Here is an 18883-nt window from a genome sequence, read left to right as displayed (position 1 = left end):
TAAAGCATATGAGTTTGTTAAAATATTACAGATGCAAGATTTTCAGTATACAACTGGGTGTGGGGTATTGATTTTTTTTTTTGTGCGCAGATTAGGTCCAATTATTTCTAAAATAATCCAAAACTGCAATGATACTAAAAGCAAAACAATTATTCTCAGAGTTTGGCTCCATAGTTTAGTGAAATGTGAGATAACGTAAACCATTTTATGCCTATTGAGGCATTCTTCCAGGAGACAATTCCCAAAGTACCCGTCCAGCTCTGAAAACTGACAATTTGTAGTTTTTCATGTACCTAGGATGTGTCTTACAGGGACAGCGGTCTAAGCAACTGCTATCATTGCAAGTTAGATTTATTACCTAGGGCCAAATTTAATCAGGTGCGAAATCAGACGATTTTTTGAATAAATCGGCCGATTTTCAACAAAAAACAGGCAGAAAGTTTTCACCATCTCAGACCAGGTAAAAAAAAAAAAAGCAAAATCCCTATTTTTGACTAAAAAATGGCTGACGTACATTGGAAAATAATTAAAAAGTGTATTATTGGCAGTAGAGATGAGTGGGTTAGGTTCCATGAGAACCGAACCCACCCAAACTTAGCAGATACAAGGCAGATCCGAGTCGGCTCGGGTTTACCCACCTGACTCGGATCTCAAAACTAGGCAAAACATCATCTTCCCGATGTCGGATTCTCGCGGGTTTTGGATTGTATAAAGGTCCCGTGGTCGCCGCAATTTTTAATTCAGGCTGTGGAGAGTGAAGAGAGAGGGAGCTGGGAGTTGTGCTGCGTTGCTGTTGAGCATAATTGTGATGTGTGAGGTTGTGCTGGGAGTTGTGCTGTGCTGCTGTTATGCATAATTGTCAGGTTGTCCTGTCCATAGGGGCTGGCTGTTGTCCATAGGGGCTGGCTGGCTGTTGTCCATAATCCATACCATATAGGGGCTGGCTGTTGTCTTGTCCATAGGGGCTAGCTGGCTGTTGTCCATAGGGCTGGCTGGCTGTTGTCCATAGGGCTAGCTGGCTGTTTTGAGGTTGTCCTGTCCATAGGGGCTGGCTGTTTTCCATAGGGGCTGGCTGTTTTTCATATTAATCCATATAGGGGCTGGCTGTTGTCCTGTCCATAGGGGCTGGCTGTAGTCCATAGGGGCTGGCCGGTTGTTGTCCATAGGGGCTGTCTGTTTGTTCTGCTGTGTTTTCCACTGGGTGCTATGTTCATCAGGGGTACTCTTCTACACTCCAGTGTAAAGAAAAACAATAATAATTTTTGTGCGTGCATGATAGCCACACCATTAGTGAAATAATAAAAAAAATTTGTGTGTGTGTGTTAGCCTGCCAAACCACCTGTGTGAAAATAAAAACAATGTTTTTATGTGTGAGTGTTAGCCTGGCACACCACCAGTGTGAAAATAAAAACTTTTTTTGTGCGTGTTAGCCACACAACCAGTGAAAAAATAAAAACTTTTTTTTTGTGTGCATGGTTGGTTGTGTACTTTAGCTGCAACTTAGCTGAGCTATATAATTGCTTGGTGACACTGCTGTCTGTAAGACCATAGTGAGTATGGAGGACAGTCACATGACAGGCGAGCAGAATACACATACCAGTCTTGTAGCTGCAGGCAGCAGTCTTGATGATGATGGAAGGCTGTCGACATCATCAACAGTATGAAGGCCGATGTACCAGGGCTTAAGTCAGGCCAAACACCAGGCTAAAAAAATCTACTTTTACCATGTTAAAGAAAAAAAAACCTAAAGCTAAGTCAGCTTTAGAGAAACAAAAAATTGGCATTATGCCATTCACTACACAAAGTGGCAAGGAAAGGATATTTATGACTGGAGTTTGATATAAGCCCTCTGCTTGTAGGAGAGGTACAAAAAAAAATTTAATTGTTATGATAAGTAAGACACCGGAACCAACTGTGTGCGCTAATCCATGAGGAGAGTCCAAGTGTGTCCGCAGTTGCCATGTGTGAGCCTGACCTTTCTAATACTGTACTTGAAGAGGATCCTCCTTTCACCATATATGTTCCCTCTGGAAATGTGGGGATGAGCAGCACAAGTTGACATGCTGACGTAGAAATTGAGGATGCTTCTGTGGAATTGCACGAGGAGGATGAGGAGGATATTTATGTAGTTGGCGATTACAACAAGGATGATGAGGATGTTGATGATGATGAGGATGTTGATGCCGAGGATGTTTGTGTAAAAACTCTAAATCAGGCAACAGTTGTTACCCATGGTGGGAAAATCCCATTGTTGCCATGCCTAGGCAAAGGACCAAAAAATCCACTTCTCATGTGTGGAATTATTTCCACCCAAATCCAGACAACCTTTTCCAAGCCATTTGTAACCATTGCCATTTAACAGTGAGTAGAGGTAAGGACCTTAACCATCTAGGAACCTCTTCCCTGTTACGTCGTTTGCAGCGCATTCATCAAATTGAAAAGGGTATTTCAAATTCTGAAACTTTGGGGACAAAAACCAAACAATAATCAGTCCAGTGTCACCTAGCTGCTCCCTTCTATCTGGATCCAAGCACCTGCAATCTCCACCACCAACATCTGCATCATCATCATCAACATCCTCATTCATGATAGGAAGTAGTCCTGCATCCAATTTCATAAGAATGACTGACTACTTTCCTATCCGTGGTTCCTTAGAATTATCTTTGAGTATTACACCTGTTGCCGCTGCTGGGGGTGGATCTTCATCCCAGAAAGGGACCAAGAAGACTACTACTAGTAGTAATTTAAAAAAACAATTGACTATTAAACAGTCATTTGATAGAGGAAGTAAGTATAACATCTGTCACCCAGTTTCACGGCGGATCACTGACGCCATGATGGCTGTACTAGTATTAGATGGTGAAATAATAGAAAATGAGGTTGATGGTGTGGAGGAAGTGCAAAATGAGGATGATGAGGAAATTTGTATCCTATGTGATGCTAATGAGGATGCTGATGATGAGGATGTTGTTTGCGTAAATCAGCCACCAGTGGCAGCAGTTCTTGCTCATGATAAAATAAACAGTTGTGAAGGCATCTGTTCCATTTGTAAAGCCAAAGTAGGGATGTTAACCATCTAGGCACCTCCTCCCTGTTACGTCATTTGCAGCGAGTGTACGCAATTTGTTTAACAAAATTATAACAATTTGTAAATTAATAACAAGCAGTCCAGTATCAGCTACCAGCAGTTTGTATCAGCACATGCAATCTCCACCACCAACACCCTCATCATCAATCTCCTCCTTAATAATTGAAGGTAGTCCTTCCAAAAAATGTTTTACTTGGGGTCCATACAAACCAAGGAGTTCAGCCAGGAAAGTGTCAGTCTAGTGGCTAAAGTGCTTGGTTGGTTAAACTGTGCATGTCCTTTTTAATATCCCACATAAGAGTGGGTGGAAGGGACAATTCCATCTTGCACCTCTTTTCTTTACATTTTGCACAATTTGGGGCATTGCTAACTGACATTATTAGAGTTTATTAAACTGCCATCCTGTCTGCCACTGCTGTGTGGCAATGTTCCATAGATGATATTTTTTAAACTGCCGTGCATTTGTGCCGCTGGTCTGTTGCTTACTTTAGCCAGCCAGCTCGCTGCAGCCTTTGGCCTATACTGGTGAAAAATAGTGAAATCCGTATTGTGAGCTGTGAGGTGGTTAAAAATGCCTAGAAATGCCTGAAAATGATTGTTATTAAGGTTAACAATGCTGTAGGAACAAAAACAGGCCCACATTAGTTTGTTTTAGCTGTTTATATAATTTTTGGGAAAAAATACAGATCCAAAACCAAAAATCAAAACACCAAGGAAAAAGATCCAAAACCAGCTCCAGATTGAAAAGCAAAGGAGTTACAGATCCAAAACCAAAACCAAAACACAGGGGGTCGGCGCACATCTCTAATTGGCAGTAATAAAAGTATTTAAGGTACTTAAATTGCGTCGGTAGAAAGCTATTTTTTTTTGAGGAAATTACTTTTCCATGTAAATTTGGGTTACGTTAAAATGGGTGCAAATATATTTTCGTGTTGTAAAAGCTCACTTTTAAAACCCATTAAAAAAGCACCTGTTGCAACCACGTGCGATGTTTAAAACACTTGACGCATCCATATCACTCCCTGAAATACCAGACCCAATACCAGAAACCCATTTTCAACTATTTTTTTTTTCTCCAAAAATGTGACAGTCAGTTTTTTTCCAAATTACGCAACATTAAAAAATAAATTAGGGTCATTTATCATTAGGGGGGTGTCCAGAGGGTTATGAAAGAATTCCCCACATTTTAGTCAAAAATAGGGATTTTGCATTTTTCTACACCTGGTCTGAGATGTTGAAAACTTTTTGCCTGTTTTTTGGAGAAAATCTTCTGTTTTCTCTGTTTTTTTTTGTCAAACATAGGCCAATTTCGCACCTAGTTAAATTCGGCCCATATATGGGATATTTGGATCAAAAATGAAAAAGTCCATTGTGATACAAACTGATAATGATCATGGCTCCATAATTCCTCGTCTTCTGTAGCTTTATAAACAGTACAATTCCATTCTCTCTGTGTGGCTCAAGAAAAAAAACAAGATATTTCTGTGAGACAAACACAGATTGTGTAATCCTTGGTCTATAGAACAAGTAATTGTATGATTGCCAGATCCATGTGGGGGAGGGTTTTCCTAACTACCCAAGAGCTGAAACACGTGACAACTGCTGAGTCTGGAATGTGAGATTGTGTTCCAAATAGGAAATAGCAAACACATACAACTGCTGGCAATTCAAAGTCTAAATCAAATCTCAGCTGGTCTCGGTAACAAGACAGATATGGAGGTGGCTGGGTTTTCAACACTGATTCTCATCTTCAGCATAACATTCTTGTTTACTCTCTGGGTGAGAAAGAGACGCAAATCTGGTACCCCTCCTGGTCCATACCCCCTCCCTGTCCTGGGAAACATTCTGCAGATTGATTTCAAGAACATAGTGAAAGAGTTTGTGCAGGTCAGTTATTCTTCACTTTGATAAGGAACACGCTAGCAATACAACATCTCCAGGTTTTCAGGAAAATATAACATGACCACATATTGATAGATCATACATGCCTACCCTCTATGATTGTCAGGGAGACTCCCTGAAAAAGTAGTAATCTCCCTGACTTCCTGAAAAGTCTAGCAATCTCCCTGATTGCACCTTACCCCCATTATGAAACAATTATATATATATATATAAAAAAAAAATCCCAAGATATATATACTGTAAATTCAAATGGGATCATTAGTATCATTTCCCTGCTTTGGTTATAAGTAGGGATGTGCAGGCTCGGATAGGTTCGAGTTTGCACGTGGAGTTCGGATTTTTCCCTCCAAAAAAACGGAACTCAGAACGAGGCAAAACGTCATCTTACATGGACGAACATCATCATTCCTGGTCTTTTGTCCAGGAATGATGATGTTCGTCCATGTAAGATGACGTTTTGCCTCGTTCTGAGTTCCGTTTTTTTGGAGGGAAAAATCCGAACTCCACGTGCAAACTCGAACCTATCCGAGCCTGCACATCCCTAGTTATAAGGCACAATAATCCCTATGGCTACATGCATTTTCTGAGGAGTATCAGTGTGTTTTCATCAATTAATATGAGCTGAATGGTATTAACTGATGTAAAAATTTGCTTTTAGCTGCAGTTAGTTAATTCAACCCAGACTGTTGGCAAATAAATAAGGAATGCAGAAAGAGATATTCATTATGCTGTGAAATGAATTTGTCGAGGTGTGTGCACAACCTGAACAGAATGATCTGCTTCTGGAATACATATTAAAGGAAAAATTAAACAAGTGAACTGAGGGCCTGATTCACTACGGAACGCAGTTGCTTATATACGCATGCAAACAGCTGATTGTTGCATACTACGCATCCTTATGCATCACAGCATGCATGAACTAGAAATTGCATTTACAGAGGCTTCGCAAACCCATAGCAGAGTGAATGACAGGAAGTGCCATTTATGGGTGGTGACAGGAGGGGTGGTCAGGCGAACGCATGCGTGCCGGTGTGTTGCAATGCATAAATTATCCACTGCAATGTAAACTGAGGCTTCATAGTGTGCGCATAAGTAAGCAATTCCTAAGTGTGGTCTGGGCTGCTCTAACTGTCCGATGTTACTCGATTTTATTTTTAGAATTTATTTATATGGTGCCACAAGTGTTCCACAGCACCTTACAAAGTACATAAACAAATACATTGACCAGTGACTTACAGTACAATACAATACAGGACAAGGACATGGCTAATATACATTGCTACATTAGCGACCATAACACATAGATAAGCAACAGAGCAAAGCAACCAAGTGTTAGGTGCCCTAGTGAGGAGTAGGAAGTAGATAAAAGTAGAGTAAGGAGAAGCACAAGAGGGTAGAGGGCCCTGCTCATAAGAGCTTACATTCTAAAGGCAAACAGGTGTGACACAGATGGGGTAGGCACGGAGGAAGGAGTATGTAGCAGCAAGTTAAGATGAGAACTGGAAGGCTTTGATGAAGTAGTGGGTCTTGATAGCCTGTTTGAAGGATTGTAGAGAGATGGAGAGTCTGATGGGAAGAGGGAGAGAGTTCCAATGGTGGGGAGCAGCGCTGGCAAAATCTTGGAAGTGGGAGTGGGAGGAAGTAATCAATTGGCGGCGTGCATTTGTTGAACGAAGAGGGCGGACAAGAGAGTGAAGGGAGATGAGGTCCGAGATGTAGATGGGAGAGGTATGGGTGAGGGCTTTGTAAGTGAGTGTGAGAACCTTGAATTGGGGTTTGAAAGGGAAGGGGAGCCAGTGTAGGGCTTCTAGTAGAGGGGAGGCATATGCAGAGCATTTGGAGAGGAAGATGAGCAGAGCAGCAGCGTTGAGTACAGACTGGAGAGGGGAGAGAAGGGAGTTGGGGAGACCAGATAGGAGGAGGTTACAGTAGTCCAATCTGGAGATGACCAATGAGTGTATGAGGATTTTAGTGGCATCCTGGGTGAGCAATGGTCTAATCTTGGAAATATTTTAAAGATGAAAATGACAGGATTGCGAGAGATTCTGGATATGTGGTTTGAAGGAGAGAGAGGAGTCCAGGATAACTCCAAAACAGTGCACTTTGGGGCTATAAGAGATAGCTGTGCCATCAATTGATAAATAAATGGTGGGAAGTGTGGTTATGTTGGGGGGGGTGGGAAAATGATCAGGTAAGTCTTAGACATGTTAAGTTTAAGAAATCGCTTGGACATCCAGAAAGAGGTAGGAGAGAGACAGCTGGAGATATGAGTGAGGAGAGAGGGGAAGAGGTCAGGGGAGGAAAGGTAGATCTGAGTATCATCAGCATAGAGATGATATTGGAGGTCAAACTAACTGATGAGTTCACCTAGTGAGGACATATAGAGTGAGAATAGGAGAAGTCAAAGAACAGAACCTTGGGGAACACCTACTGTAAGAGACTGTGGGGGTGAAGAGGAGTCATGAGAGGATACAGAGAAGGATCGGTCAGAGAGGTAGGAGGATAGCCAGGAGAGGGCAGTGTTGCATAGGTAAAGGGAGTGAAGTATTGCAGCAGGAAAGGTTGGTCCACAGTGTCAAAAGCAGCAGAGAGGTCAAGGAGAATGAACAGAGTAGTGGCCCTTGGATTTAGAAGCAAGGAAGTCATTGCTGACTTTTGTGAGGGCAGTTTCAGTGGAGTGGAGAGAACAGATCCAGGCTGAAAAGCGTCAAGGAGGAAGTGGAAGGAAAGAAATGTTGTAAGACGGTTGTAAACAACATGCTCAAGGAGCTTGGAGGCAAAAAGGAGGAGAGAGATGGGACAGTAGTTGGAAAGAGTGTTAGGATCAAGGGTAGGTTTTTTTAAGAATGGGGGAGACAAGAGCATGTTTGAATACAGAAGGGGAAGTGCCTGATTATAGGGAGAGATTAAGGTGGTGGGTAGGATGGGTGCAGGCAGAAGGAGAGAGGTAGCGGAGGAGATGTGAAGGGATAGGGTCAAGGGGGGAGGTGGAAGAGGGGGAGGACCGGATGAGGGACATGACTTCCTCTCCAGATACAGGGGAGAAGGATGTCATAGTCTGTAAAATGGATGGGGAGGGATGATCCAGGAAAGGAGGAGGTGGAGAGCTGGGGAACTGGTGGGATATGATGTCCTGATGTATGGAGTAAATTTTAAATATAAAGTAGGTTGCAAAGTCAAGGGCAGAGAGTGAGGAGGGGGTGGGCGGAGGAGGGAGTTGAAGGTGGTGAAGAGATGCTGGGGATTTGAGGACTGAGAGGAGATGAGCTTCTTGAAATATGACTGTTTAGTGAGGGAAAGGGCAGCACTGCAGGATGAGAACATAAATTTGAAATGGAGAAAATCTGCCTTGGAGCGTTATCTTCTCCACTGTAGCTCAGTGGTTCTTGAACAATTTTGCAGGTATCTGGTGCATTTGGAATGCCAGGGTTGAGGTGTGGATCTGAGAGGGTGAATAGTGATCACCAGAGCAACAGAGTCCAGAGCAGAAGTAAGGGAGTCATTGTATAGGGAAGTGGCTTGTTCAAGGCAGGAGAGAGACAGGATCAGGGAGAGAAGTGAGTCCTGCTGGGAAGAAAAATAAATGGTGTCAATAGCCTCAATGTTATGCTTAGTGATGGTGGCCTTAGGAAGTAGAGGAAGGGAAGGAGAGAGGGATAGGTTAAAAGAAAGAAGGTGATGGGCAGAGAGGGGGAATGGGAAATTGGAGTAATCAGAAATATCACAACAGTGAGTGCAGACCAGGTCAAGTGAATGCCTACTCACATGGGAGGGTGAGGAAGTCCATTGGGAGAGACCAAATTAAGATGTGAGGGTAAGGAGTTTTCAGGCAGAGGATTCTGTGGGGATATCAATTGGAATATTGAAGTCACCTAGGATTATAGAGGGAAGGTCAGAGGAGAGAAAGTGAGGGGGCCAGGAAGCAAAGTTGTCAAGGAATTTGGAAAAAGGGTCAGGGGGATGTCAAATGACAGCTAATCAGAGGTGTACTGGTTGGAAGAGGCATATGGCATGCACATCAAATGTAAAGAAAGTAAGGGTTTGTTCAGAGGGTAGGAGTTGGTAGGAGTAATCAGAGGGTAGGAGTTGGTAAGAGTAATCAGGGGATAGAAGGACCCCTACACCACCACGATGTCGACCCCCGAGCTGAGGGGTGTGAGAGAAGGTGAGGCCCCCAGAGGAGAGAGCTGCAGGGGAAGTGGTGTCAGAAGGTGAAATCCAGGTTTCAGTAATGGCTAGGAGATGGAAGTTTTTGGAGATGAAAAGGTCATAGGTGGGAACGAGTTTATTATAGACTGATCTGGCATTCCATAGGGAACAGGATAGAGGGTCAGTGCTTGTGAGAGAGATGTGAATGAGATTATCAGGGTTGCTGTAATGAGAAGGTGAGTTTAATTTGGGTGACCAAGATGAATGTAGTGGAGAGATTGTGCAGGGACCAGTGCTGGGAAGGGAACCTCTAGGTGGTTGGCAGGGAGGGAGTTTAATGATATGTGGATGGAGGTGGGGTGGGGTGACATGACATGGAGAGGAGGTTTGGAGGAGAGATTAGCAGTGGGGTAGTAGGACCCAGGAGGGGTAGAAGAGAATGAAAGTGGAGTAATGGGAGAGGAGAGGGAGGAAGGCAGACAGAGGAGGGAAGATAAAGGAAGGAGGAGGTGGAGGAGACAATGGGGAAATGATAAAGGTGGAAGAAGGGGCAGAGCAGAGTATTAGGTAGACATTGAGTGGAGGGGGAAGTGGAAGAACACATTATAATGGTGTGGATGAGTTAAATGGGGGGAGGTAAGCTAGATGTAGCAATAAAGTAAGAATGTGAGAGAAAGTACAGAAGATTTGCAGAGAAGCAAGTAAAAGTAGAGTGGAGGAAAAGGTGCCTGCACAATTACTAAACTTTATTACTGAGCAGAGGAAAAGTGGAGATTAATGGGGAAGAAATTGAATATTAAAGTAAACTGTATTAGAAGACAGATGACAGGCTAGGAAAAAACTAAAATAGGAAGACATTATTTCTAAGAAATAAACTGAAATTGCCACAGAATAAAATATGCTATGAGTTATTTGTGAAACCAGAGAGCCACCACAAATATTAACAAGTAAAGTGTAAGTTCTTATAGTGGGCAAACAGTGATGAATGTCTAAGTTATGCAAACAGCAGTTGCTTGCAGTGAAGATATTGTGCACTTACATTTCTAGATTATACTTTGTCCAAATGTTCTTGTTTTAGAATGGTTTAAAGTTAGTGGTCTCCTTTTGTTTAACTTTGGTATAATGCCGAATTTGGTTAGAAATGTAAAATGCACTTTTAAAATTAAGCACTTATAAATTTTATGCACCAGCAGCCATAGGCCTGCAGCCTAAAATGTAACTTTAATAGTGATTGCTGGCATGTGGATGCAATGATTACAATCAGCCCCCAATACCCTTCCACTAATATGGCTAGCAATAATTTCCTAACACAAACAAACAAGGAATACCACCAATGCTAATAAGAACTAGGTCTAGTTATCTATACACTGTGCAAATAGTTCAAAATGAGATATTCTGCAGCAATGATGGAGTTTAGATTACCTAATATACAATTCACTGTGCAAATAGTTCAAAATGAGATATTCTGCAGCAATGATGGAGTTTAGATTACCTGCAAATGAAAAAGAAGAAAAAAGGTGACAATTCACAGTCAATATCAGCTGAAGATCTCATCTAATAATGCCAGTATAATGCCGAATTTGGTTAGAAATGTAAAGTGCACTTTTAAAATTATGCACTTATAAATATTGTGCACCAGCAGCCAAAGGCCTGCAGCCTAAAAAATGTTACCGATTGTTTTGCTATGTTGGCCAAGTATATGGATGTGAGTAAGGGGAAGTGAGCGGCCTTATGTCAGGCTGCGTATGCAATGTGAATGCAATAATTAAAATAACACTGCTTATATTAGTAACGCAGTTGCATGCATATAAGCAGAATAGCAAACCGTAGTGAATCAGGCCGAGTCTCTGCATTAATAGATAGGGATGTGTGTGGACCCCCGTATTTTGGTTCTACTTCATCAGCGTTCTTTTGTTTTGGCAAGACCACCCTCAAGAGTTTTGGTTTGGATTCAGTTTTGGGAACCTTAAAAATCAATAGGAAAATGTATTTAAAAAATTGATAAAACAAATAAAATCATGTAATTTGGACGTGATTACATGCAATCCAAAACCCAAGTTCAGTTTTTAAATCTAAGCTCCAAACTGACTGCAGAACCGAACCAGGACTCGGTTTGACTTGGAACCCCAAAGTGATTCCGAACTTTGATTGATTCGACTCTGAACCCCTAAGTTCAGGTGTGTTTGTGTTCAGGAAAACCGAAAATCACATCTCTATTAATAGATCATACTCTATAGTCCCCATATCAGGCTTAGGGGATTGTGGTAACCAAGAAAAAAAAAGTGACCATAAGCGAAAAACCGTGATCATTCGGAGGTAACCCTTTTCCTAAATATGATAAAGCAGTTATTATTCCTTTTCTACAAAAAAGCTAGAGAAATAAACTTTCACGGTTTTATGTTATGATCAGCCTTAGAAGAACTAGCCATTCATCACGTTGTTGGTCTGATTAACAATACTCTGATCCCATGTCCTGCCCAGGATTGGACACTAGCCCTTTATGTACAGTAGCCCATTGACAATTCTGCAAGTGCCAGTGAAACCATTGCTCCTACTGTATGTCCTGGCTGTGGCAGCTTGTTTATGTGCTGTTTATACCCATGTTTGTATTGACTTTTGACCCCAGCTTACTCTAACCATACGCTGACAGATATACAGGTTTAGTTTCCCATATCCAAAATGCTTGGGACCAGGGGTATTTTGTATATCGGATTTTTTGGTATTTTGGAATATGTGTATACCATAATGAGATCTTGGGGATGGGACCCATATCTAAACACAAAATGCATTTATGTTTCATATACACCTTTAACACACAGCCTGCAGATAAGTTTATATAATATTTTTAATAATTTTGTACATCAAACAGAGTTTGTGTACATACACAAACTTCATATGTGTTACCTTATACACACAGCCTGAAGATAATTTTATATATTAATTTATTTCTAATAAGTGTGTGCATCAAACAAAAAAACAGTCTTTAATGAGGATTAATGGGCATTAACACACAGATCCGTGAAAAGTTCACAGATTTGTGTGTTAATAGGGTTGCAGCACCCGTTAACTACCTAGTTATCAGGGTTTTATTTTCTCTACCTGTGCAGTGGTGAAAAAAAATTCCTGGGGGATCAATTAGCCTGCAGTAAATTTCGAATTCACGTCTAAGAGGGGAATTCAATATGAAACGTAAACTTTGCTGTCGAAGTTTACGTTTCATATCGGAGCTTTTACCTGGGATAAAGTATCGGGCGCGCGCCCGCTTATCCCCGTATTCAATGAAACTAACGAAAAAGGGACCTGGCGAAGTGGGATTTGCGTAAAGTTACGAAATTTTCCTTTAATAAATTGTAGGACCCCCCTAAAGTTGTAAAAACATGGGAGATCACTATGGGTACCCCCGTTTTAGCCTGTAAATGAACGTCGGGGATTTAAATAGCCGCAGCATGTGTTTTTTTCCCGACATTGAAGAAGTGTTGCAGAAGAGCACTTAGGTTATTTTTTTCGTTTTTTTAAGTGGTCCCATCAAATTTGGGGTACATGAAAATGGGTACTAGTATATTTTGATGTCCCTAAAGTAGGTTTTAAAAATTCTGCATTTGTGCACCTGCCGCTATAAATCTATTCTAGAAAACATCTGCTGCATCCTTGCAGAATAGCCCTGAACCTATTTCCCTATTGTTAAACTATTTTTTCCCATTTTTTTTTTTCACCCCAATTTTTAAAATAATTTTTTGGGGTGTCCCTATTTTTTTAAAAAACTTTTTTTGACACAGTTATTTTTTAAATGTCATTCCCAGGGGTGCAGGCTATTTTTTTTAAGCCTGCACTCCTAAACCCCAATTCTGCACTTTTTTTCGCCACCTATTCAGTGGTGAAAATTTATCCCCGTTTTTTTTCAAAGACTTTTCGAACCTGCGAAAAGTCTTTGAAATTGAATACAGTGTAAAACTAAAACCTGCGATAATGACGTCATAGGTGCGATATTAACGCAAAAATGAGTTTTCAGAACCATATTGAATTCCCCTATAAGGCTGCTACTCTATGTAAAAAAATATACTTCTAAATGACAGCTATAACATGATGTTGACTAGAAGCTAGTCTTTAAAAGATATGAAAATTTAATACAAAAAGTACCCTGGAAGTCAGCAGGGACATTCCAAACAACATCACCAAATATTCATAGTGTGTTTAGAGATGTGCGGATCATTTCTCCAGAAATCCGAATCCACCAAAATTTTGTGAATCTGGATAGATCCGAGTTGTGGTTCTGATCTACTCAGGAGATAAGGGTAAATCTGAGTCACGGTTCTGATCTTCCAGTGGCTCAGAATTTAGACTTTAAACCAAATCTTGGGTTTTTGTATTGCAAAAATTATATGATTTTAGTGCTTTTAAAAAACTTTTTTTTATCTTTATTTAAAAAAAAAAAAAAAAGAACCCAGATCCAATACCAAAACACTTGACGGTGATTTTCCAAAACCAAAACACTGAGCCAAAACCAAAGCACAGGGGTCAGCGCTCATCTCTGCTATTTTTAGTTTTGCTTTAGCACCTGTGTGGCAGCGATGGCATTATATATGCAGCACTGAGAGAATCTTTTAGATGACTGTCACACCCAATTTTTCCAACTGACATTAATATTTGAATCAATGGGTCCAATAGGAGTTAAAAAGTAAAATGTTGCTAAGTTATTTGTTTAAATAAATTCTATTTTTGGTACATAGCTGTATTCTAGTTAATTTAATCTAAAATATGACATGGTTTTCATCCAATTCTAAAAAAAAATTTCCAACACATCTCTGTTCTGTTGCTGGTACGGTGGATTCTTCTGTCTGTTTCCTCAGCTCGGCTCCCGATATGGTCCTGTTTCCATGGTGTACCTGGCTCAGAACCCGGTGGTCGTATTAAATGGGTATGACGTTGTGAAAGAGGCTTTTGTAGACAATGGAGAGGTGTTCAGTGATCGTGGAAAACTGGCTATAGTAGAGATTGCTTTCAAGGGATATGGTGAGAAAATTGTGATATGAGTTAGGTAGAGCAAGAAATAGGAGCCAAGGCTAAAAGTTTATAATGCTTAAAGTGGCAAAAAAGCATACAATTTTTTTTAAATAAAACCCAAATAAAAACAAACTACTGAATCACATCTGCTTGGGTCTGGGTATTTCTTTATTTCTTTAGTCATTTACTGAGAATGGGGTAAGCAGTTTCAATGGTTGATAGTGTATCTGTTATCTGAGATTGTGAAATATAGTTACATGTAGACATCAGGTTACATATATCTATACAATAGCGTGAGCAAGTTTTAATTTGAAGTATGGTTTTCAGAAGAAGTTAAGGGACTATGTAAATGTGATACAGTGTTTCTAACTCCCGTTAATTTCTACACATACAGGAGTTGTATTCAGTAATGGTGAGAGATGGAAGCAGATGAGGCGGTTCTCTCTTAGTACCTTGAGAAATTTCGGAATGGGCAAGAAAAGTTTGGAGTCTCGGGTACAAGAAGAGGCCAGGTGTCTGGCAGAGGAGTTCCAGAAGAAAGAGGGTATGTTGTGGTACTTAACTGTTGTGCTCTGCATAGGCTGGATCCAGAAAGGAATAGGTGGGTTATGTACATTTTCAGAGCTTTAGTTAATCCTAAACAACACAAGGCCCTTAACTCATACTGGAGTATGGATCTCCTTAAAATGACTACCTCAGTCAATTTGATTTAACCATCTAGACTCAAGCATGGATATTCTTTAAACCTGGACTGTAAAGGCGGAGTTTGGGAACTTCTGGAATACTGAATAAAAGTAAAAGATAAGGAAAGTGACTTTCTCCTAAAAACTAATAAGTGTTTACCTAATATGTAAATGTTATATGTGAATGTGATGCATATGCTATATGTATAGTTCTAATTTCTTGTGAGTAGTATCAAGAATCACTACAGCCCCTACATGTTTAAAAAAGAACAATGTGCAGCACTACATAATAATTAATACTATAATGATACTAGATAACAATAGCAAAGAATACATTTATATTTACTACATTTTTACACACAGTTGGGTGTTTTCACAGTCAGTGTAGTCTATGAATGCTGGTGCTTGTCAATTTTTGAAGGTGGTGGTGGTCGTGGGGATTTTTTATTTACTTATTTATTATTATTTTACATTTCTTAATATCCATTATAATACAAGTCATCATTATCAAGTTGACGATGATGACCAGCAAATCTTGTATGCAGCCGCATGATACGCTTAAAATATCTTGAAGCAACCACCTTCGAACACACTATTTTGAGTTAAATTTAACTCAGCATAGCAATGCAGGCTGTATGTTACTTATCTTTACCTTCTGAAGAAACCCAGAGTTTAATATCCAGAGAAACGTGACAGGATCTTATGGCCTGCTCAGAGACATACACTCAGCTTCGCTCCTGTCCTACTGGGGGGTATTTATCAAAGCTTGGAGAGAGATAAAATTGTGAGTTGTAAAGTACCCACCAATCAGTTTCTAACTTACATTTTACAGGCTGTGTTTGAAAAATAACAATTTGAAGTGGGTTTGTTGGTACTTTATCACTCACAATTTTATCTCTCTACAAGCTTTGATAAATACCCCCAACTGTCTGGCCAGCATTGCCTCCTCATACCACCACCAGCTGGCATATTGTGTTGGAGCAATCGAGTGCCTCATCATCGCGCCCTTGCTGGCCAGTGGAGGAGAGGCAACACTATAGCACAACTGATTGGGAACTCTCCTTACGCCAATGGATACGGGCTCTGGCAAAAGCTGTTTGTTTGTCGCTACATGGCATCCTGTAGATGGGTTATGTTATGATCCGGTGCAAGTGTTTCTCTGTGGAGGACAGTGAGCCAGGGGGTTAGGGTGACTTAGGGAACAACTAAGTGAGTGACAGCTAGGTCTCCCTATTGCGGCCAAACCCAGGTTTGGCTAGACCTTTACAGAGACGCGGAGTCTAACCCACTTGGTGGTCTTCACCAGTGACCCCTCCAGTCAGGATTTGGGTTTCGCTGCACCAAGTGGGCAGGTCGCGGCCATCTGGACAGGTATCTGGGAGTGGCAGAAAGACCAGAACTATATTAAATGAATTTGTATATAAAATAGTACTTGACCACTGGAGATGAACTGAAAACTTAAACACTGGAGATGGACTTGAGAATGTAGAAATCCTAGTTGCAGGCTTGCTTGGAAAAACAGGGAAATGTACAGGGAACTGCAACAGATTCAGGAGCTGATTAGCACAGTAAGACACAGAGAGAAGTGGACACAGGCACATGTAGAAATCCTAGTCCCACGCTTGCTTGGATACACAGGGAAATGTACTAGGAACTGCAATAGATTCAGGAACTGAATGTACTGGGAACTGCATTAGATTCAGGAGCTGATTAGCACCCTGAGACACAGAGAGAAGTGGACACTGGCACATGTAGAAATCCTAATCACAGGCTTGCTTGGAAACACAGGGAAATGTACTGGGAACTGCAATAGATTCAGGAACTTAATGTACTGGGAACTGCAATAGATTCAGGAGCTGATTAGCACCCTGAGACACAGAGCGAAGTGGACACTGGCACATGTAGAAATCCTAATCACCGGCTTGCTTGGAAACACAGGGAAATGTACTGGGAACTGCAATAGATTCAGGAGCTGATTAGCACAGTAAGACATAGAGAGAAGTGGACACTGGCACATGTAGAAATCCTAATCACAGGCTTGCTTGGAAACACAGGGAAATGTACTGGGAACTGCAATAGATTCAGGAGCTGATTAGCACAGTAAGACACAGAGAGAAGTGGACAGCTAACTAGAAATTAGCAGGAAACCTGATACCTCAGTAACACAGGAAGCTGCAGGGGGCTAGCAGCACACTACAAGACACACAGGAAAACAACATTAAACACGGACTACTGAGAGAGAACTAAAGTCTCAGACTGAGAATTAGCATGGAAGCTAATGCAGGAATACTCGAGAACTGTGAGTAGGCTGAAGCAACACTCTGAAGGAAAGACACAGAGTAACACTGGTGAGCATCACAAGTCACTGGAATAGCGAAGTTGAACAACAATTTCCGGAAGTTCTGGGGTCAGATTTATACCCAGGGGTAGCAGATTATTGGAACACAGCGTCAGCTGACAGATCATGCTACTATTGGTTAGGAGGACTGTCACATGAGAGGCACTGTCATGGCAGCACCCATGATGGGAACTCCGATCCCCAAAACACACAGCTGACCATGGAATTCCGCAAAAGCACCTAAGGCAGAATACTCAGCATCTCACCCCTCACTGCACCAGACGTCTGACCACAAGGAAGTCAGGGGAAGCCAGCACGGAGGTGAGAGACAGCCGATCCTAGGCTGAACCCTGTGATGCAGAGAGCAGCTGATTGCCAGCCTAATACCTGGATTACACTGTCTGCTGATTTTATACTAGCCGGATGTCTAAGAGTTCCCACATATTGTGGAGGACGCCCCAAAAGTATTGGTGAGATTTGCCCACACAGAGACTGGCTTTACGACAGCGAGTAGTACATAGATTCACAGTGTCTTTTGAACTAATAAGGAAAGACTCTTGGTGGACATTTTAATAGGAGAGGGATTCATCAGGAGTGCCGTATTATACTCTTATATGTTAAACCTGCATGTCATGTTGTCTTTAACAGTGAAGATAAACGTCTGGTTAAATCACTGTAATCAGTTCTGAGTGGACTATTGCACTTACATCCACATTGAGGTTTTATTGATGTTATTAAAAAATATATTTTTTTATTATCATATTTGGTGTACTCTTTCAAATAAGCGCTCCACATTTTTTGCTTGATTTGTATTTTACTTATACTCTACATTATATGATCCTCTGCTTTTCACTTTCCTGTCAACCATGCACTCAAACAAAGTAACTTGTATATTTCAGGGGTTCCATTTGATCCTACATTCCTCCTAAGTCTGGCAGTCTCCAATGTTATCTGCTCGATTGTCTTTAATGAACGGTTTGACTATGAAGATAAGAAATTTCTCTCCATGTTGGGACTCTTGCAAGATTCTTTCAAAATTGTGACCTCACCTTGGGCTCAGGTTGGTAAAAGTCTATACAGAGCAACTTTTTAACAAAAGTTCATCAAGATAATAGTGGGAGACAAATTTTATATCCAGGTTTTGGGATTCATATTCTGACACACATTATCCAGAAGGAATCCATATAAAAGGTCAACAATGAAAAGGTCAACATCAGAAAATCGACATGGATGGTCAACATGACAAAATGTGTACAGAAGGTCGACAGGTTCAAAAAGTCAACATGGAAATTGTCAACACAGAAATGATCTACACATGTTTTTTTGTTAGGTTTAGGGTTAGGCACTTACTGGAGGGCTAGATTTATGCACTAGGAGGGACAGTTAGGGTTAGGCACCAAGGGTGAAGGGTGAGGATTAGACTTAGAAATAAAAAAATTGGTTCAACCATTTCTGTGTCGATTATTTTTTGAACCTGTCAATCTTTTGTACTTGCCATCGAAGCCGCACACAGGATAAAGGTAGACAAGACCCTGCCACAGGAGATGAGAGATTCCTGCATGAAGAGAGATGCCCGGCAGCGTGCGACATCACAGTGCCTCATTTATGCATGCCCCTATAACTGCGTGCAAATGCTGGGGCACGTCTGCATCTGGCCGACCATTCTTAGTCACCACCCACAAATGGCACTTCCTGTCAGTCACTTTTCCCGGTGTCCCCATA

At 41.2% G+C, this 18883-nt stretch overlaps 1 protein-coding gene across 1 annotated transcript in view; it reads left to right on the top strand.

Moving 5' to 3' along the window:
- Nucleotides 1-4781: 4781 nt before the first annotated feature.
- LOC148502855 (cytochrome P450 2C23-like) overlaps nucleotides 4782-18883 on the top strand; it is a 33550-nt gene continuing 19448 nt past the window's right edge. Inside the window, exons 1-4 of the mRNA XM_088449294.1 lie at nucleotides 4782-4975; nucleotides 13987-14149; nucleotides 14535-14684; nucleotides 18061-18221. Of these exons, the coding sequence (XP_088305420.1) occupies nucleotides 4802-4975; nucleotides 13987-14149; nucleotides 14535-14684; nucleotides 18061-18221 (648 nt within the window). The 5' untranslated portion in view covers nucleotides 4782-4801. The remainder of the gene's footprint in view (nucleotides 4976-13986; nucleotides 14150-14534; nucleotides 14685-18060; nucleotides 18222-18883) is intronic.

Source organism: Taudactylus pleione, unplaced genomic scaffold, assembly GCF_031769625.1.
Source record: "Taudactylus pleione unplaced genomic scaffold, aTauple2 ptg000481l, whole genome shotgun sequence".
Taxonomy (NCBI): domain Eukaryota; kingdom Metazoa; phylum Chordata; class Amphibia; order Anura; family Myobatrachidae; genus Taudactylus; species Taudactylus pleione.
Note: the sequence above shows the minus strand (reverse complement) of the source record. Positions and strands in the feature narration are given on the sequence as shown.